The following is a 21661-nucleotide window of genomic DNA, read 5'->3' on the forward strand; positions in this document are numbered from 1 at the left end:
ATATAAAGTTGATAGAATAAGAAGGTCCTAGTTCAGAATGAAATCTTTCAAATAGAAAGGTTCAGAGCCAAATATCTCTTGACAGAAAGGTCTAGAGCCATCGAGAACTATTCAATTCTCGCGATATTGCGTTAAGATTCCGCGTGAACTCGCAAAACCACCTTGCATCTACCGGTGTGCACCACTACCACCAGAGTACTCCGTATTGTGCTGTGGATTATGAATTCAATTTGAATTTACACTTTTGATTTAACATTATCCACTGACTTTTATACGTCTTTCAAAATAATTCAAACACGTTTCTGTTTTTAAAAAAAAGAAGAGTTATCTACGTCTCCATTTCATACAGTAGTAGAATACAGGCAAGGTAGCGTGGAAGATGTCAGTGGTGGGAATTGATCTGGGCTTTCAAAGCTGCTATGTTGCTGTAGCTCGAGCCGGAGGAATTGAAACCGTGGCTAACGAATATAGCGACCGAAGTACACCGTAAGTAGAACATTTTAAAACTCGTTTCACTAGTCGAGATTTGCCATCCACTTGAAACAAATACATTTGGTTTGTGAGTGGCCAGTTTCTGTGGCCTTGACAACTAACGTTAGCTAGCCATTTGGCTAACAGTTGTGTGTGTGTGTGTGTGTGTGTGTGTGTGCAGGGTAACGTTACTAGCTACTGCACGTGATTTCCGCTGGATAGCGTTATTCATCCCGTTTTGTCGGCAATTGTAATTATCGTTATTATCATATGGTCTTATTTCACATGTGTATTTAACTAGATAATGGTTGCTGACTAGCAGTAAGTTATCATAAGGCGAGTGCCTACTATCATAGCTAACTAGCCAGTTAGCTAGCTCACCACTTACTGCGTTTAGTTAACACAGCCATAAAGTAATAAACCCCGCCCATTTCTACAAATTCTCTAACGAAAATCTAATTTTTTAAATGTAACCTTAATACTAACCGTAACCACACTGCTAACCTTATGACTAACATTAAATGAAGACAAAAAAGCAAATGTTTGTTTTCAATAATGTTTACGATATAGCCATTTCTACTTTGTAGCTGGGGTAACTAGTGGAAACTGCTTACTGTAGTAGCTTGCTTGCTATGTATGATGACGTCCGTTAATCGCCGGTAGGAATATTCTAGCAATTTTGCAGAGCGTAAAGCTATGTCGCAAAGTATAATGAGATGTAATGATCCCAAATGTAGTAAAAAGTGTAGTCTTATCCTTTCCATATTCGTTTATGGCACCACTGGCAACATTTTTAATTTACAGCTAGTGTCAGACTTAGTGTTTTAGCTACATTAAATCATATTAAAATCTGTTCAAATGTACCCCCAGGAAGATTGACTTTAAAATTATTTTATGTTTTTCATTTTCGAATGTTTGAGAAAGATATATATGGCATTTGTGAAAATTCTATGGACATGTAGTGAGAAAGCAGCCATGCGTTTTGGACAACTAATAGACACTGCACCAAATAAAACCACAAAAAAACACGTTGTGCAGACCAGTGCACCATAGCCAATCAGAGCTGCAGTAGGCCTACATGCAAATAAGCCATTTTCCACACCAGCCTGTCATCATTGACTTTGAACTGGACTGTATGTTTAGTAACAGTGCGACTTTAGAGCATTAGAACGAATTTCCCACAAAATACACCTGAATGGATTCCTGCAAATATGTAAATACCATGGGGGGAGTCCTACATTTGAGTACTTCAGTCCTATTGATCAAACAACCATGAACAGGTAGGGTTAGTTGCCTATGCATGTAAACAAGATCAACAACTAATGCCATCCAGAGCGAGATTATTTCAAATTTAACGAGGGAACGTTCAATAAACCCTCTCAAACTTGGACCTCAACATAGCCCTGATAAATAATGGGGAATAGTAGCCTGCTCGTCCTTCTGCAGCTTGCCTGCCCATGCATGCTTGTCCCAACTTGCCTGTCTGCCCACCCATTTAATTGATGCCAAATACATAAGATCAACTAAGAGAGATGCTAACTGTAGATAAATTGTTCAAGTTCAGCATAGCTAGCAAAGGAATTTACATATCTTGCTAGCTAACAAAATGCAACCAAAAAACAATATGAGGGGGAAAAGTCACTCCTTCACCCACTACTCCAATGACATGACATCCTCCCATCAGCTAGCTACCTAACATTAGATTCTGTGGTTTTAGGTTGTTAAATAAATAGCTAGCTACATAAATAGATACGTCAACCCAGGGGTGTCAAACTCAATCAGTGCACAGGCTTTATTGGGGGAGGAAAAACAGCAAATTTGCGGACCAGGCATATCCTATATTTGTTTTTATTTAAAAAAATTCAACTGTGACCCAAAGTGACCATTGTTTTATTTGAAAAAATATGGCTCATTATAATGTTAATTTATGTACATAGGATACTGTATATTGCAGTAGTGTCACTGTGAAAGAAAATGTTCAGTTAGAATAGTTTCACATATGAGCCCTGTATCAGCAGGTATAATAAACAGATATGTATAGAGTACAAGGAACATACGGTTGAATATATTATAGACCTGCTAGATCTACTGTCTCATTTATATTATGACATTTCACCTAGATCTACTGTCTCATATTATGACAGACCAGCTGTATTTACTGTCTCCATTTCACTTTGGCCATTGTTGTGGGCCTCCCCTCCCCTCAACAGCCTTAAATAGGCTATTTCACAAATTATATTTTATATTATACATTTCAAACAACGGCATTAACATGAGAAGAACTTACCAGTCCAAAACGATGTCCTCTCAGTTAGAAAAATATTCCCCCATTTAGGAATCTCTAAATGAATCGTCCTCAATCAATTTCTTCTAAAATTGTGTGTACATCTGTATATCTAGACTTAGATTTAGCTTTCCTTGACTTAGTTGCCATACTGATTGATATATAAACAGCTGAGTATGCGCTTTACAAAAACAACGCTGTGCGCAACATCCGTTGCTCCTTCCGGTATGAAACTTCAATGGCGAATGACCCTCTTTACGCCGGAGTTTACTACATGGGTTGGTCTTCCAACACAAACATTACATATTGCCGTTTACCTCAGCTCATTGGCTATCTACCCAGCTAGATTTCAAGACGATCAGTGGTCATTGGGTTAAAATACAGTCAATCAACGAAACAGCGGGCAAATCATTGGTGCACAATGATGTCATTACTTGTTGTCTTCAAATCGGTTTCTTTCAGTCAATACGTCCCGCGAAATGACCCATCAGGTTTGGTTGTGTTAAACAAACCAGTTGATTGCAATGAAACCAAACATGACTGGAAAAGTCACGTTCTGCGTGTGTATTTACTTCGAGTGTGTCGTCAAAAACGGAATGAGACAGAATTCACGACACAAGCGGTTCACAAAATGTTTCGTGTTAGGCTATAAAAATTGATTTTAACAAACAATAGACCATTCATTGTGTAACAATGAGCATTGGGATTGCAAACAGAGGAAGATCGTCAAAGGTAAACAATTTATTTTATTACAGTTTGTGATTTTGTTACGCCTGTGCTGGTTGAAATAGTTGTTTTTTATGGGGCTCTATCCTCAGATAATCACATCTTATTCTTTCGCAGTAAATCCTTTTTTAAATCTGACAACGCAGTTGGATTAGCAAGATTCTAGGCTTTCGAAACATGTGAGACACTTGTATTTTCATGAATGTTTAATATGACTATTTATGTAGCGATCACCCTATGTTGTCGAATTTCATCCCGCTACCGGGTTCCGTGTGCAGAGAGGTTAACACACACGGACGCAGCGGTCTAAGGCACTGCATCTCAGTTGCAGTCCCTGGTTCGAATCCAGGCTGTATCTTATCCGACCGTGGTTGGGAGTCCCATAGAGCGGCGCACAATTGACTCAGCGTTGTCCGGGCCACCATTTGTTAATAAGATTTGTTTTTAACGGACTTGCCTAGTTAAAGGTTACTCACACACCACACTGACCAACAAGTTATTTTGTTGGCAGTTAAGTATATCCCCATTACCTGCAAAACATAATCAAAACCTATTTCTTTCACTTACTGGCTGTTTTGTTGTTAATTTGTTCAGTTTCATTCTGAACCAGGATTTCTATGGAATGCCGTTTGGGTCTTTACATGTTTATTTTTTATTTATTTCACCATCATTTAACCAGGTAGGCTAGTTGAGAACAAGTTCTCATTTGCAACTGCGACCTGGCCAAGATAAAGCAAAGCAGTTCGACACATACAACAACACAGAGTTACACATGGAGTAAACAAACATACAGTCAATAATACAGTATGTGCAAATGAGGTAGGATAAGGGAGGTAAGGCAATAAATAGGCCATGGTGGTGAAGTAATTACAATATAGCAATTAAACACTGGAATGGTAGATGTGCAGAAGATGAATGTGCAGGTAGAGATACTGGGGTGCAAAGGAGCAAGACAGATAAATACAGTATGGGATGAGGGAGTTGGATGGGCTATTTACAGATGGGCTATGTACCAAGGTACATGAGGTCGACCAATTATGATTTTAAACACCGATGCCGATTTATTGGAGGACAAAAAAAGCCGATACTGATTATTCGGCCTATTTTTAACAAATATATTAAAAATATATATATATATATATATATATATTTTTTTTTTTATATATATATATTTTTATATATATATCTTTTTTGTAATAATGACAATTACAAAAAATACTGAATAAACACTTTTAACTTAATATAATATATACATAAAATCAATTTGGCCTCAAATAAATAATGAAACATGTTCAATTTGGTTTAAATAATGCAAAAACAAAGTGTTGAAGAAAGTAAAAGTGCAATATGTGCCATGCAAGAAAGCTAACATTTAAGTTCCTTGCTCAGAACAGCTGGTGCCCACCATCGCTCAGTCAGACTGCTCTATCAAATCATAGACTTAATTATAATATAATAACACACAAAAATACGAGCCTTAGGTCATATGGTCAAATCCGGAAACTATCATCTCGAAAACAAGACGTTTATTCTTTCAGTGAAATACAGAACCTTTTTGTATTTTATCTAACAGGTGGCATCCATCAGTCTAAATATTCCTGTTACATTGCACAACCTTCAATGTTATGTCATCATCACATAAAATTCTGGCAAATTAGTTCGCAATGAGCCAGGCGGCCCAAACTGTTGCATATACCCTGACTGCGTGCAATGAACGCAAGAGAAGTGACACAATTTCACCTGGTTAATATTGCCTGCTAACCTAGATTTCTTTTAGCTGAATATGCAGGTTTAAAAATATATACAGTCCTTTTTCGCGAATGCGCACTGCATCAATTATATGCAACGCGGGATACACTAGATAAACTAGAAATATCATCAACCATGTGTAGTTATAACTAGTGATTTATGATTGTTTAAGTTTAATGCTAGCTAGCAACTTACCTTTGCTTCTTACTGCATTCGCATAACAGGCGGGCTCCTCGTGAGGCATTGGACTAGGCTGACAAGGTAAAAATCTGCCGTTCTGCCCCTGAACGAGGCAGTTAACCCACCGTTCCTAGGCCGTCATTGAAAATAAGAATGTGCTCATAACTGACTTGCCCAGTTAAATAAAGATTAAATAAAGGCGTAATAAAAAAAAAATCGGCATCCAAAATTACCGATTTCCGGTTGTTATGACAACTTGAAATCGGCCCTAGTTAATCGGCCACTTCGATTAATCGGTTGACCTCTACTGTAAGCAGCTCTGACAGCTGGTGCTTAAAGCTAGTGAGGGAGATATGAGTCTCCAGCTTCAGTGATTTTTGCAGTTCGTTCCAGTCATTGGCAGCAGAGAACTGGAAGGAGAGGCGGCCAAAGGAAGAATTGGCTTTGAGGGTGACCAGTGAGGTATACTTGCTGGTGCGCATGCTGTTGAGTCTGCCGATAAGAATGTGGTGATTGACAGAGTCGAAAGCCTTGGCCAGGTCGATGAATACGGCTGCACAGTTTTGTCTCTTATCGATGTCGGTTATGGTATCGTTTGACCTCTCTAGGGCTAGCGTCCCACCTGGCCAACATCCAGTGAAATTGCAGAGAGCCAAATTCAAATACAGAAATACTCATTATAAAAATTCTGAAAACAATACATATTTATCATAGGTTTAAAGATGAACTTCTTGTGAATCCAACCACGGTGTCAGATTAAAAAATGCTTTATGGCGAAAGCATACCTTATGGTTATTTGAGAACATAGCCCAGCATACAAATCATTACAAACAGTAACCAGCCAGGTAGAAGAGTTACACAAGTCAGAAATAGAAATAAAATCAATCCCTTACCTTTGATGATCTTCATAGTGGCACTCAGAAGACATTCATTTACTCAGTAAATGTTCCTTTTGTTCGATAAAGTCTCTTTATATCCAAAAACCTCTGTTTTGTTCGTGTTTTATTCAGTAATCCACAGGCTCAAACGTGGTCAAAACAGGCAGACAAAAATCCAAATTCTATCTGTAAAGTTCATGGAAACATGTCAAACGATGTTTATATTCCATCCTCAGGTTGTTTTTAGCCTAAATGATCTATAATATTTCAACTGGACAATAACTTCGTCAATATAAAAGGTAAACAAGAAAGGCACTCTCTCGGGATTGCGCATGAAAAAGCTCTGTGACACGGCAGGGTCCACTCATTCAGACTGGTCTTACTCCCTCATATATCAGAATACAAGCCTGAAACAATTTCTAAAGACTGTTGACATCTAGTGGAAGGCATAGGACTCAAATTGCAGCTCCTAAGTCAATGGATACTGTAAATGCATTGAATAGAAAACTACAAAACCAACAAAAAAACGACTTCCTGAATGAATTTTTCTCAGGTTTTTGCCTGCCAAATCAGTTCTGTTATACTCAGACACTATTTTAAAAATTTTGGAAACTTTAGAGTGTTTTCTATCCAAAATCTACCAGTTATATGCATATCATATCTTCTGGGCCCCGAGTAGCAGGCCGTTTAATTTGGGCATGCTTTTCATCCAAAATTCCGAATGCTGCACCCTACCCTAGAGAAGTTAAGACCTTGAGCGTGGCTGAGGTGCACCCATGACCAGCTCTGAAACCAGATTGCATAGCGGAGAAGGTACGGTGGGATTCGAGGTGGTCGGTAATCTGTTTGTTAATTTGGCTTTCAAAGACCTTAGAAAGGCAGGGTAGGATAGATATAGGTCTGTAGCAGTTTGGGTCTAGAGCGTCTCTCCCTTTGAAGAGGGGGATGACCGCGGCAGCTTTCCAATCTTTGGGAATCTCAGACGATACGAAAGAGATTGAACAGGATACTAATTGTCCAGATTGTCTAGACCGGCTGATTTGTTGGGGTCCAGATTTTGCAGCTTTTACAGAACATCAGCTATCTGGATTTGGGTGAAGGAGAAGCTGGGGAGGCTTGGGCGAGTTGCTGTGGGGGGTGGAGGGCTGCTGACTGGGGTAGGGGTAGCCAGGTGGAAAGCATGGCCAGCCGTAGAAAAATGCTTATTGAAATTGTCAATTATGGTGGATTTATCGGTGGTGATAGTGTTTCCTAGCCTCAGTGCAGTGGGCAGCTGGGAGGATGTGCTCTTATTCTCCATGGACTTTACAGTTTCCCAGAATTATTTTGAGTTTGTGCTACAGGATGCACATTTCTGCTTGAAAAGCTAACCTTAGCTTTCCTAACTGCCTGTGTATATTGGTTCCTAACTTCCCTTAAAAGCTGCATATCACGGGGGCTATTTGATGCTAATGCAGTATGCCGCAGGATGTTTTTTTGCTGGTCAAGGTCAGTTGGGTCTGGAGAGAACCAAGGGCTAAATCTGTTCCTGGTTCAAACATTTTTGAATGGGGAATACGTATTTAAGATGGTGAGGAAAACACTTGAAGAATAACCAGGCATCCTCTACTGACGGGATGAGGTCAATATCCTTCCAGGATACCCGGGCCAGGTCAATTGAAAAGGCCTGCTCGCTGAAGTGTTTTAGGGAGCGTTTGACAGTGATGAGGGGTGGCCGTTTGACCACAGACCCATTACGGATGCAGGTAATGAGGCAGTGATCGCTGAGATCTTGGTTGAAAACAGCAGAGGTGTATTTGGAGGGCAGGTTGGTTAGGATCATATCTATGAGGGTGCCCGTGTTTTACGGATTTGGGGTTGTCCCTGGTAGGTTCATTGATCATTTGTGTGAGATTGAGGGCATCAAGCTTAGATTGTAGGATGTCATGTCCCAGTTTAGGTCACCTAGCAGCATGAGCTCTGAAGATAGATGGGGGAGGGGGGGAATCAATTCACATATGGAGTGAAGGGCACAGCTGGGGGTTAGAGAGTGGTCTATAGCAAGCGGCAACTGTGAGAGACTTGTTTCTGGAAAGGTGTATTTTTAAAAGTAGAAGCTTGAATTGTTTGTCTACAGACCTGGATAATATAAGACAGAACTCTGCAGGTTATCTCTGCAGTAGATTACAACACCGCCCCCTTTGGCAGTTCTCTCTTATCAGCAAATGTTATAGTTAGGGATGGAAATTTCAGGGTTTTTGGTGGTCTTCCTGAGCCAGGATTCAGACACGGCTAGGACATCCGGGTTGGCAGAGTGTGCTAAAGCAGTGAATATAACAAACTTAGGGAGGAGGCTTCTAATGTTAACCTCTAGTAACTCCCCATCCCAGGTCCGGGAGCGTAATCATCGACTGACACTAATTAGCATAACGCAACGGACATAAATATTCCTATTCATGAAAATCACAAGTGAAATATATGGAGACACAGCTTAGCCTTTTGTTAATCACCCTGTCATCTCACATTTTCAAAATATGCTTTACAGCCAAAGCTAGACAAGCATTTGTGGAAGTTTATCGATAGCCTAGCATAGCATTTTGTCCAGCTAGCAGCAGGTAACTTGGTCACGGAAATCAGAAAAGCAATCAAATTAAATTGTTTACCTTTGATGAGCTTCGGATGTTTTCACTCACGAAACTCCCAGTTAGATAGCCAATGTTCCTTTTTTCCAAAAATATTATTTTTGTAGGCGAAATAGCTCCGTTTGTTCTTCGTTTGGCTGAGAAATCGCCCGGAAATTGCAGTCACGAAAACACCGAAAAATATTCAAAATTAGCTCCATAATATCGACAAACATGGCAAACGTTGTTTATGATCAATCTTCAAGGTGTTTTTCAAATATCTATTCGATAATATATCCACCGGGACAATTGGTTTTTCAGTAGGACCGATTATAAGAATGGCTACCTCTGTATTTTCCGCGAGAATCACTCTGGGAGCCAGTTGCGCAATGTAGCCGGTTACGGGTATTCTTCGACATAAATGCGTAAAACTACGTCACAATGCTGTAGACACCTTGGGGAATACGGAGAAAAAGTAATCTGGTTGATAGCCCATTCACTGCTCAATAGGGACGCATTGGAACGCAGAGCATTCAAAAGATGAGTCACTTCCGGATTGGATTCTTCTCAGGCTTTTGCCTGCAATATCAGTTCTGTTATACTCACAGACAATATTTTTACACTTTGGAAACTTTAGAGTGTTTTCTATCCTAAGCTGTCAATTATATTCTAGCATCTTGTCCTGACAAAATATCCTGTTTACTACGGGAACGTTATTTTTCCAAAAATGAAAATACTGCCCCCTAGTCACAAAAGGTTAACATGCATGAAACCAAGGCTTTTACAGTTACAGAAGTCAACAAATGAGTGCACCTGGGGAGTAGGAGTGGAGCTAGGCACTGCAGGGCCTGGTTTAACCTCTACATCACCAGAGGAGGAGTAGGATAAGGGTACGGCTAAAGGCTATCAGAACTGGTCGTCTAGTACGCCCGGGACAGAGAGTAAAAGGAGCAGGTTTCTGGGTGCCAAAAAATAGATTCAAGGCATAATGTACAGACAAAGGTATGGTAGGATGTGAGTACATAGGAGGTGAACCTAGAAATTAAGTAATGATGAGAGCGATATTGTCTCTAGAGACGTTTAAACCAGGTGCTATGTAGGAGGTGGAACTAAATGGTTGGTTAAGGCATATTGAGCAGGGCTAGAGGCTCTACAGTGAAATAAGATAATCACTAATCAGGACAGTAATGGACAAGGCATAGTGATATTAGAGAGAGACATGCGTAGCCGGGTGATCATAGGGGTCCAGTGAGTGAGTGGTTGGGCTGGCTGGAGACACCGCGAATCAGACAGCTAGCAGAAGGGCCTTAGAGGGACGTCTCAACGGAGGAAAGTCTGTTTTAGCCTCCGCATGCGGTGACGTCGATAGACCAGTCATGATGGAATTAGTAGGGTTCCGAGTAGCAGAGGGGTCCAAGTCCAATTGGCAAAATAGGAATAGTGGCCCAAGAAATTGACTGATGGATCTATTCAGCTAACAGTCCAATATGCTCTAGACAGCTAGCGGGCCGTGGCTGACAGCCAGCGGGCCGCAGCTAGCAGATTGACATTCAGGGGACTTGCGGTAGGAATCCGGGGATATGAAGAGAAAATTGGTCCGGTATGCTCTGGTTTGAGTCGCGTTGTACAAACTGGCGAGAGCTTTCCGAGCTAAAGGTTAGCTGATGACCGCTAGCAGTGGTTAGCTGACTACTAGCTAGTAGCTAGTGAGCTGGCTAGCTTCTGTTGGGTGTTTCCAGTTCCGAAGTAAATAAAAAAAACTTTTGAAAAAAACAGATCCGCACCACATAGTGTGAGCCGGGTTGCAGGAAAGTATTTTGAAGTTGAGGTTTAGAAAAATATTTAAAAAAGATATGCGAAGAAAAATATATAAAAAGATATATACATGGGACAAGACGAAGGACAAAGACGTCTGATTGCTACGCCATCTTGGATAAGACGTGGAAAAAGATGCACGTCAATAACACTGTTTGACGTGTCGAATAACACAACATAATCTGTTTCAGTAGCTATAGTTAGCTAGCTAACTATATAGCTAGCTGTCATCTAAAATAACCCTAATTTATAAGACTGTTCTTATTTGATTAATGGCGGTCAGACCATCTATGTGAGCCACAATAGTGGACTTTGCAGTTAGCCTTCAAAATAAAAGTATGGCATAATTCTACTATTTGTATTCATTGCATCACTGTCGATTACATACTTTTATTCAGAAGGCAACCCACAAATTATTATTACAAATTATTATTACATCATGTACCTACGTTATATAGGTATGCACGGTATCTTTGACGTCGGTTTTTAACATCGGCGTTCAACTAGACCGGGCCGATACCGATGTTGGCATTTTTGGCTAATACCGTCCGATTTTGATATGTCCATCGATATATCGTGCATCCCTAATTTGAACAAAATATACATTTGTCCAGCCTTTGCTGCTATGCTTTCTGATGTGCATAATATACTGCGACCCTAATCAAAAAGTATTTAATAACTCCAGTAACAAAAAAACGTAGCTATAGGTTGTTGTAACATTTAAACTTAACATGTTTTAATTTTTTTTACACTGCATGGATCACCAGGGTGGTTGAATTCAGCATTTCTGTATGGTGCACTCAATGTCTTGTAGTTGAGTCTGCAGCATAGGCTACTGCTCAAATGTTGTTGTAATAGGCCTACATGTTTCTTCTTTGCATGGTGTTTTATTGCAGGATTTGTTTTTTGGTTATTCATTGTCAAGCTTTAACTGACGCTAGACTGCAATATTTTAGTAGCCTAGCTAGGACTGTGGCATGTTTGTACACTTTCCCTCTGCTCGCTGTAAACAGGACACACGAAAGCAGCACAATTGAAGTTGAATTTGCAGACGCAAGCGCAATAGGCTGTAATTAAATAAAGTATACTGAACCAACCACAATTGAGTTAGTTCATATAAGGAAATCAGTCAATTTAAATATATTCATTAGGCCATAATTTATGAATTAAGATACCTTTTTTTTTAATGTAGGAGTGTGGATAAGAACCAGTCAGTATCTGTTGTGACCACCACATACAGCGCGACGCATCTCATTCACATAGAGTGGATCAGGCTGTTGATTGTTGCCTGTGGAGTGTTGTCCCACTCGTCTTCAATGGCTGTCCAAAGTTGCAGGATATTAAAATATTTGTTTTTATTTGGCACATGCGCTGAATACAACAGGTATTACAATGAAATGCTTACTTTGAGATATTGATGGGAACTGGAACATGCTGTTGTACACGTTGATCCAGAGCATCCCAAAAATGATCAATGGGTGACATGTCTGAGTATGCAGGCCATGGAAAAACTGGGGCATTTTCAGCTTCCAGGAATTGTGTACAGATCCTTGCGACATGGAGCCGTGCATTACCATGCTGAAACGTGATAGCGGTGGATGAATGACACGCCAATGGGCCTCAGGATCTCATCATGGTATCTCTGTGCATTCAGGTTGCCATTGATAAAATGCTATTGTGTTCATTGTCTGTAGCTTATGCCTGCCCATACCATAGCTCCACCGCCATTATGGGGCACTCGGTTCACAACGTTGACATCAGCAAACTGCTCATCCACACGACACCATATGTGTTCTCTGCAGTTGTGAGGCCAGTTGGACATACTGCCAAATTCTCTAAAATGACATTGGGTGTGGTTTATGGTAGAGAAATTAACATTACATTCTCTGGCAACAGCTCTGGTTGACATTTCTGCAGTCAGTATGCCAATTGTACGCTCCCTCAACTTGAGACATCTGTGGCATTGTGTTGTGTGCACATTTTTGTGATCTTTAATTTCATCCCATGAAACATGGGACCAACACTTTGTGTTGTGTTGATATTTTTGTTCAGCGTAGATGACTCCACTGTAAACTTATTTATACTCGCTTGTGTTTCGTGTTCGGCCTGTGGGCCTTGTTTGACACGTGTGCTAGCCTATTAGCCACTTTATGACTGACTTGTGTTCATTGCCTTTGCTAGTTTGATTGTATTGACCTTCCCAGCCTTAGTTATGATCACTCGTTTTTGTTTAAAATATTGTGTAATTGAAACTGAAACAATGCATCCGAATGGGTGGAGGCAGCAAACAATGTACCAGCCCAGCTGTGATTTACAACCTGATAGATTTCTTGGTAGTTAAAGAAATAATGCTCTTGGCGAATTATATAAATCATGCATCTATTCTGCCAGCAATGCCTTACTGTATTTCATTGTATTTTGAGTCAAATAGAACCTATTTTTAAAACCTCTTATAAAATTGGTTTTGAACCATAAACTTGGAATTTAATATTTGTGACTTATTATTATTAATATCGACAAAGTATACTAAACAAAAATATAAACAATTGAAATTGTTGAAATTCATTAGGCCCTAATCTATGGATTTTACATGACTGGGCCTGGGAAGTCCACTCCCTTGGGAGCCAGGTCCACTCCCTTGGGAGCCAGGTCCACTCCCTTGGGAGCCAGGTCCACTCCCTTGGGAGCCAGGTCCACTCCCTTGGGAGCCAGGTCCACTCCCTTGGGAGCCAGGTCCACTCCCTTGGGAGCCAGGTCCACTCCCTTGGGAGCCAGGTCCACTCCCTTGGGAGCCAGGTCCACTCCCTTGGGAGCCAGGTCCACTCACTTGGGAGCCAGGTCCACTCACTTGGGAGCCAGGTCCACTCACTTGGGAGCCAGGTCCACTCCCTTGGGAGCCAGGTCCACTCCCTTGGGAGCCAGGTCCACTCCCTTGGGAGCCAGGCCCACTCCCTTGGGAGCCAGGCCCACTCCCTTGGGAGCCAGGCCCAGTTTAGCAGAATGAGTTTTTCTCGCAAAAGGTATTTATTACAGACATAAATACTCCTGAGCACCCCCATTCCCCTCCTCAGACGATCCTACAGGTGAAGAAGCAGGATATGTAGGTCCTAGGCTGGCGTGGTTACAGGTGGTCTGCAGTTGAGGCAGGTTGGATGTACTGCCAAATTCTCTGAAACAGAGGCGGCTTATGGTAGAAAAATTACATTCTGTCAACAGCTCTGTTGGACATTCCTGCAGTCAGCATGCCAATTGCACACTTCCTCAACTTAATACATCTGTGGCTTTGTATTATGTGATAAAACTGCACATTTTAGTGGCCTTTTATTGTCCTCAGCACAAGGTGCACCTGTGTAATGATCATGCTGTTTATTTAGCTTATTGATATGCCACACCTGTTAGGTGTCTGGATTATCTTGGCAAATGTGTACTTTTTGTATGTATGGAACATTTTCTGGCATCTTTTCTTTCAGTTCATGAAAAATTGGACCAAGACTTTACATGTTGCATTTATATTTCTGTTCATTGTAGTTAAAATGCTGTCAGTTCCACTTTAAGTCAATGATTACAGAGTGGGGTTGCTAAAATACATGTCAGTGAGTGACATTGTCTAATCCCTATATCACACATCCATATGTTTGATTTACATACTACTTGTGATGATTCTGATATACAGTATACTTCCACTAGTTAGGAAAACATTTAATGGATGTTTTATTGACACATACACCAGATAGGTGCAGTGAATGTGGTGTTGTACAGCAGGGCTGCCCAACCCTCTTCCTGGAGCGCTACAGTCCTGTGGGTTTTCAGTTCAACCCTAATTTAACACACCTGATTCTATGATTAGCTTCTCAACAAGACCTTAACTAGCTGAATCAGAGATGCTAAATTAGGGTTGGACTGAACGCTTACAGGACAGTAGATCTCCAAGAAGAAGGTTGGGCAGCCCTGCTGTACAGGGTCAGCTATTGCTCAAGGGCACACGAAAAGATGTTTCACTTTGTCGGTTCGAGTATTTGAACCAACAACCTTTTTGTTTCTGGCCCAATGCACTAGCCACTAGGCTACCTGCCACCCTAATTAGTAATCACCTTCGGCAGGTAGTCTCGAAATTCTTGTCATCTCTGCACCTGACCTCGGTCTGAGATTTAAATCGGTCTGAGATTAAGTTGTTAATCAGGGTAGCAACTAACTGTGTAAGATAATTATTGTCAGCCTTTTATTAATAATGAGGTTTCGTTATACATTACTGCATTGTAAGATTTACTATACTTTGCTTGTCAGCTTAACTATACGGGTGTAGTGACATCGGCATGCAATTGGGTTGTCTACATTTTGGTGCATTAACCTCTCGCTGACATCACCAACAACTGCACACTTGTGTTGACAGTAATTGTAGTGTGAGCTTTTGCCATTGACATCTGTGTTTAGCAGTGATGACAGAAGAGTTTGGACTAAAGGGCTCTTTGGAATGTAGCCTACATTTTGGCATTGCGAGTTTTGTCTGTTGTGGCAGTTAAGCATGTAGGGTAAACAATTTTGAGCACCATGCACGCAGGGAAGGATCTGTTATCAATAACATCTTCACTTTTTTTCAGAGCATGTGTGTCCTTTGGACCACGTAATCGTTCAATAGGAGCGGCAGCCAAAGGCCAGGTAAGCTTAAACCTTATAGCTAATACAATTCAGTTGTTAAAATAAAGTAGAATGTTATTTGATCATGGTATTTGTTGTTTTGTTTTTGAAAGGTTGTAACAAATTGTAAGAACACTGTTCAAGGGTTCAAGCGATTCCATGGCAGGGCATTTTCAGACCCCTACGTCCAGTCAGCAAAATCTAGCCTGGTTTACGACCTGGCCCAGTTGCCTTCTGGGTCGACCGGGATCAAGGTAAATGATCAAAAGTGAAGTATACTTTCTGTTTTAGCACTTGATCCATCATGGTGGTAGAGGCTGAACAGTTGAGATATTCAATCTTCAAGATGTTTGTACTTCATTACTATACTTTTTACTAGGTGATGTACATGGAGGAGGAGAAAGTCTTCAGCATTGAACAAGTCACTGCCATGCTGCTGACCAAACTGAAGGAGACTGCTGAGACCGCAATGAAGAAACCTGTGGCTGATTGTGTTATCTCTGTAAGCAGTTTTACATCTACTTAGACGAGGCCCAGAGATGTAAAGATACAGAGCAGTATTTTTTGGTTAGCAAAATGTCATTCCTACAGCGACGCCTATGCCCTATTGTAACTCCATATATTTTCTAAAGAGTAAATGTTTTATCACACAGTATAAGCAGTCATGGATGACGTTTTTAAGGGTCATAATTTTTCCTAAATGTGCTCCAGGTCCCCAGCTTCTACACTGACGCAGAGAGGAGGTCCGTTATAGATGCTGCTCAGATTGCAGGACTCAACTGCCTACGACTTATGAATGAGACCACTGCAGGTAATGCCATTACCATGCTAACACTGAGCAATGTTAACTCATATAATCTTGGTCTAAACACATTTTTCTGTCTCTTTGATTCTTCCAGTTACACTGGCATATGGGATCTATAAACAAGATCTCCCTGCCCCTGAGGAAAAGCCAAGAAATGTGGTGTTTGTAGATTTGGGCCATTCTGGTTATCAGGTCTCCATCTGTGCCTTCAACAAAGGAAAGCTCAAAGTATGTTGTTTATATGTACAAAACTTTTTTTTTATAGAATAAGGCATGGATTTAATGTTCTTTCTCTTTCAGATGCTAGCTTCTGCGTCTGACGCAGCATTGGGTGGCAAAGACTTTGACGAGGTGTTGGTGAACCATTTCTGTGAGGAGTTTGGCAAGAAGTACAAGCTGGATGTGAAAACCAAGCCCAGAGCCCTGGTTCGTCTCTACCAGGAGTGTGAGAAGCTCAAGAAGCTGATGAGCGCCAATTCCTCTGATCTGCCACTCAACATTGAGTGCTTCATGAATGACATTGACGTCACTGGGAAACTTAACAGGTTGGTGAAGCAAAATACAAGTCCTCTCACCCATCACAGTACCTCTATTACATTTAGGCCATCCGCAGTGGAAAAACCATGTGTCAGGAAGTGTTTTCATTCGGTGCCTGTGTATCGTCATGATACAAGCAGCTGCATGTGTGTACGGTATCTATTAATATCCCATGACCACTGTTGTTCCAGAGGCCACTTTGAGGAGCTGTGTGCAGGGCTTCTGGCCAAAGTGGAGACTCCCCTGCGCAGCGTCATGGAACAAGCCAGTGAGTAACTGTAGTAGTACTAATAGTAGCAGGAGTATCCCTCAGCACAGCCTGTTCATGTTCTTGCTAACACCTGGGTGGGCTGTTTAATTTGACTGGTGGTGTGTTCCATGCATTGTTCAGAGCTGAAGAAGGAAGACCTCTACGCTGTGGAAATCGTGGGCGGTGCCTCCAGGATCCCAGCCGTCAAAGAAAGAGTTTGCAAATTCTTTGGAAAAGAACTGAGCATGACTTTAAATGCAGACGAGGCTGTTGCAAGAGGATGTGCACTGCAGGTATCATGTCATGACTCGCTGTCCCCAATGACCTTTTCAGCAAATGGGCACGCTGTTTTTAGCCTCTCACGGAACTGGTTGTTATCACTGTAGTTGTCAACCTGATTAGCACAAACTATTTGCAGTAAATAACCTTACTGTTGACATGCCATGAACTACTGTATACAGTTGTTAACCAGTTAGTAATGTAGCCCCCCTGAAATGTGTTATAATACATGTGATTGATCTCCCCAGTGTGCTATCCTGTCCCCCGCCTTCAAAGTCAGAGAGTTTTCCATCACTGATGTTGTGCCCTATCCCATCTCCTTGAAGTGGAACTCTGCTGCAGAGGAGGGGTTAAGGTGTGAACTCTCTTCTTTACATTTGACATAGGCTTATTTGACACTGATTGCACTGAACTCAGATCAGCAGTGACTCACATAATCTTCTTGTCTCCTCCAATGTCAGTGATTGCGAGGTATTCCCAAAGAACCATGCAGCACCCTTCTCCAAAGTGTTGACGTTCTACAGGAGAGAGCCCTTCTCCTTGGAGGCCTACTACAACAACCCTAAAGAGCTGCCATACCCAGACCCCTCAATAGGTACCCAAACAAACAGGCCTGAAACTCTAGACCCGTCTAATAAGCAATAGGCTTGCACATATTCAGTTAATTGTTTCTTTGAATGGGTGTCTCTAAGGCCATGTTAATCAGTGTCTAATAATCCACTTGTGAACTCCTTAGGTCAGTTCATGGTCCAGAAAGTGGTTCCCCAGGCGAATGGTGAAAGCTCAAAGGTTAAGGTGAAAGTTAGGGTGAATGTCCACGGTGTCTTCAGCGTGTCCAGTGCCTCTCTAGTGGAGGTCCTGAAACCTACTGAGGGAGAGGAGCCCATGGAGACAGACCTTACTGGGAAGGAAGACGAGGTTTGTGTGCTTTGTTTTGGTGCGGCTTTCACAAACCTATAATCTACCCACACCCAGTTGATTGGAAAATTATCAGCCCAGACATATTTAGTAAAATGCCAGGTAATTCAGCTGTCATGTCTGAACAAGTTAGATCTGTTCCAGGACAGATGTGTCCATTTTCTATTCCCTGTGGGTTTTTTTTCTTTCACAATGATGACTTTCTCCAATATGTGATCTGTGCACTGGGATGCCAAGCTAACTCTTGGTGCTGTTAACTCCACATTAATGGCTAATCAAATGTTTCTCATCAGAGTAAGATGCAGACTGACCAAGATGAGAAAGCCCAAGGTGATGGACAGAAAGACAATGCTGACAAGAAGTCTGAGACTGAGGAAATGGAGGTAGCTAACGGACTGCGTATTTCCAGTGCGATAACATATTTTTCTACCACTGACATTCTGAGGGGATGCTTTTTGTCTAGATGTATTAATGATTTTAATTTTAAACGTAACCTTTATTTAACTAGGAAAGCCAGTTAAGAACAAATTCATATTTACAATGACTGCCTACACGGCCAAACCTGGACGACGCTGGGCCAATTGTGCGCTGCCCTATGGGACTCCTAATCACGGCCGGTTGTGATAGTCTGGATTCGAACCAGGGTGTCTTGTAGTGACACCTCTAGCACTGCGATGCAGTACCTTAGACCGCTGCGCCACTCGGGAGCCCATGATATAGCCTTATTTATGGGACCAGTGCACATTTATCTAAAAGGTGTATTTTTTTTATCTTAGACGTCAGAGGATGGAAAAGAGAAGAATCAAGCTTCATCAGCTAAGAAACCGAAAGTGAAAACGAAGACTGTCGAGCTCCCAATAGAAAACAGCCTGCGCTGGCAACTAACCAACGACACGGTCAATCTGTTTGTGGAGAATGAGGTAATATTGTAGGATATCATGGCAACTTGTCCCGTCATGAATTAATTTTAATTAGCTGAAAACCTGTATTGACATGAAATGTATGTAGTTTTCTCAGCAATTGTTTTACAAGCATAACCTTGACACATTATTGTCAATCGTAAGGCTAGTGTACAGTATTTTTGTGTGACTCTAACTGAAGGTTAATGACTTGCTTGAGCATGTCAATCTTTATCTACAGCAAGGCTGTGATGGGAAGGAAAGTCAAAATAAATAAAAATATGTATTTGATGTGTCCATCTCAGGGTAAGATGATTATGCAGGACAAGCTGGAGAAGGAGCGGAACGATGCCAAGAACAACGTAGAAGAGTACGTCTATGATATGAGAGACAAACTGCATGGATTGTTGGAGAAGTTTGTCAGTGAATCTGTGAGTATATTGCCACTATATACCTTTACACGCATTGAAAACAAATGATGTGGAGTTATTCAAGTGAATGTTTTCCAAATGCAGGACAGAGACACCTTTTCGTTAAGACTTGAGGACACCGAGAACTGGTTGTATGAAGACGGCGAGGACCAACAGAAACAAGTGTACATCGACAAACTGGCTGAATTAAAGGTAACATTGTCGGTCAATTCATGTCTCTGGTTTTAGCATAGGATAGATTGTGTCAGGTGACTGAACTGAATGTCCCTTCTTCAGAAACTTGGGCAGCCCATCCGGGAAAGATACAATGAGGCTGAGGAAAGGCCAAAAGCATTCGATGAACTCGGAAAGCATATCCAACAGTTCATGAAGATTGTAGAAGCTTACAAAATAAAGGTAATTTATAAGATTATTATTGCATAGTTGTGCTCATAGTTTTATCAACCTTGAGCTACTGGACATCTAATGATATCTCAATGTCTCCCAGCACTGAAATGTTCCTTATGCCTGTCTTGACACCCAGGAGGAGCAGTATGAGCATTTGGATGAGTTGGAGATGTTGAAGGTGGATAAGCAGGTGAACGACGCTATGATCTGGATGAACAGCAAAATGAACGCGCAGAGCAAACACAATCTTACCCAGGAGCCTGCTGTCAAAGTCAGAGAGATTCAGGCAAAAACAAAGGTAAGTGCTAATAATCGGTTTGCATAGTCTTTCCAATAACTGTTTTGTCAGGTCACATGGTCAAGGAAAACTCCTGGTCCTAATATGACATATGTTCATCCAAATGTAAAAATGTCCCAGATGTCTAACTATGATATCCTCTCTCCATCTTTGTAGGAGCTTGACTCGGCTTGCAACCCAATCGTGTCAAAACCCAAACCTAAAGTGGAGGTCCCCAAGGATGAGAAGCCAGAGCAGAATGGGCCAGTAAATGGACAGGAGGGCACAGAGGCCCAGCCAGGCAGCCCAGAGAAGGGTGCAGCAGGGGGCACGGTGGCTCCTGAATCTGCAGAGGGCAACAAACTGCCAGAGATGGACATTGACTAACTGCTGCAGCTGCCTCTCTAACCCCTCTGACATCTTGCTGATGGCCTCTCTTTTGATTACACAATTGGACTATTCCTTTAAATACTCTCAATCTGCCTTCTTGGCATGTAACACTTTACCTGTTGATATACAATGATAGCGTATTGATCAGGCTGTTTGACATAAAATACTGTAAGGCTGCAGGATGGAAACTTGTTTTCTGTGTTTCGCTTCAATGGCCATTTTGCAAGGAATGTTCATCCCACTTCCACTGAGAATGTCATATTAAGAGGTGGTACGCAGAGAAAAGTAGTAAAGACGTTTGATGAAATTGTTAACTATTATTGATTGGGGGTAGAGGTTCAAGCTTAGCATCATCATTATTCCCCATTGGATATGACTTACTGTGCATTTGTTTCACTTAAATCTTGCAGCTGTTGGATAAATGGATATTGGATGGAATAAAGGTTAATGTATTCAGAGATGGGTATTATAGAGGCACCAATTATCTGTCCACTATATTCAATTAGGTTTGAGTTACTGTCATGCAGTATTTTAATGTAAGGCTGTCTCTTTAAAAGCAATGGTCTGTGAGTTGTTCTCTGGTATAGACTTGTTTTGTTTTTCTATTCTACAAGTGTGGATGTGTGGGGAAGACCAGTTTGGTGCTGTTACCACTAACCAAAAGCAAAATAAATACATGTTGGTGTCTGAGAATTATGTGAAAGATCGCTGAAAGGTTATTTGAAAATGCAATGCGGAGCGTATTGATTTTGACCTTGAATTCAGCAAGAGGAAAAAACTCCATACAATTTTCTGGTCTAATGTCATGCAAAGGTTGTATAACAACACAAAATGTTTAGATGGTATACTTTCATAACCACATTGTATGAAAGATTAAATCATTTTAAGGTCTGTGGAGGTTTTGATGAACAATGCATTATTTTTCGACCACCCCTCCATAAACAAAACCCCCAGGGGTGTACTGCCCAAGGTGTGCAGAGAGAGACCTCACTGGAGGCTGGTTGGGCCTGAACCTCCCCCCCCCCCCAAGTGTAACAGTATAACTTTAGACCGTCCCTTCGCCCATACCCGGGACCCTCTGCACTCAACAACGGTCACCCACGAAGCATCGTTACCCATCGCTCCATAAAAGCCGCGGCCCTACTACTTC

General features: G+C 41.4%; 1 protein-coding gene across 1 annotated transcript; it reads left to right on the plus strand.

Moving 5' to 3' along the window:
• Positions 1-21204, plus strand: LOC139420807 (heat shock 70 kDa protein 4-like). The gene is made up of 19 exons (XM_071171099.1): positions 1-486; positions 15302-15359; positions 15452-15592; positions 15718-15840; positions 16050-16149; positions 16238-16371; positions 16444-16688; positions 16872-16948; positions 17072-17223; positions 17458-17564; positions 17671-17804; positions 17946-18127; positions 18421-18510; positions 18904-19047; positions 19332-19457; positions 19542-19649; positions 19734-19853; positions 19981-20142; positions 20299-21204. The coding sequence occupies exons 1-19, from the start codon at positions 380-382 to the stop codon at positions 20506-20508; spliced, it is 2520 nt and encodes an 839-aa protein (XP_071027200.1). The 5' UTR covers positions 1-379; the 3' UTR covers positions 20509-21204.
• Positions 21205-21661: the final 457 nt, after the last annotated feature.

Source organism: Oncorhynchus clarkii, chromosome 12 (genome assembly GCF_045791955.1).
Source record: "Oncorhynchus clarkii lewisi isolate Uvic-CL-2024 chromosome 12, UVic_Ocla_1.0, whole genome shotgun sequence".
NCBI lineage: Eukaryota > Metazoa > Chordata > Actinopteri > Salmoniformes > Salmonidae > Oncorhynchus > Oncorhynchus clarkii.

Bases quoted from the DNA above. Each gene is read 5' to 3' on its own strand.
- LOC139420807 (XM_071171099.1), top strand. From the start codon at position 380: ATGTCAGTGGTGGGAATTGATCTGGGCTTTCAAAGCTGCTATGTTGCT. The intron at 16,372-16,443 runs GTATGTTGTTTA...TTTCTCTTTCAG, and splicing joins TCAACAAAGGAAAGCTCAAA to ATGCTAGCTTCTGCGTCTGA. The intron at 18,511-18,903 runs GTAGCTAACGGA...TTTTTATCTTAG, and splicing joins CTGAGACTGAGGAAATGGAG to ACGTCAGAGGATGGAAAAGA.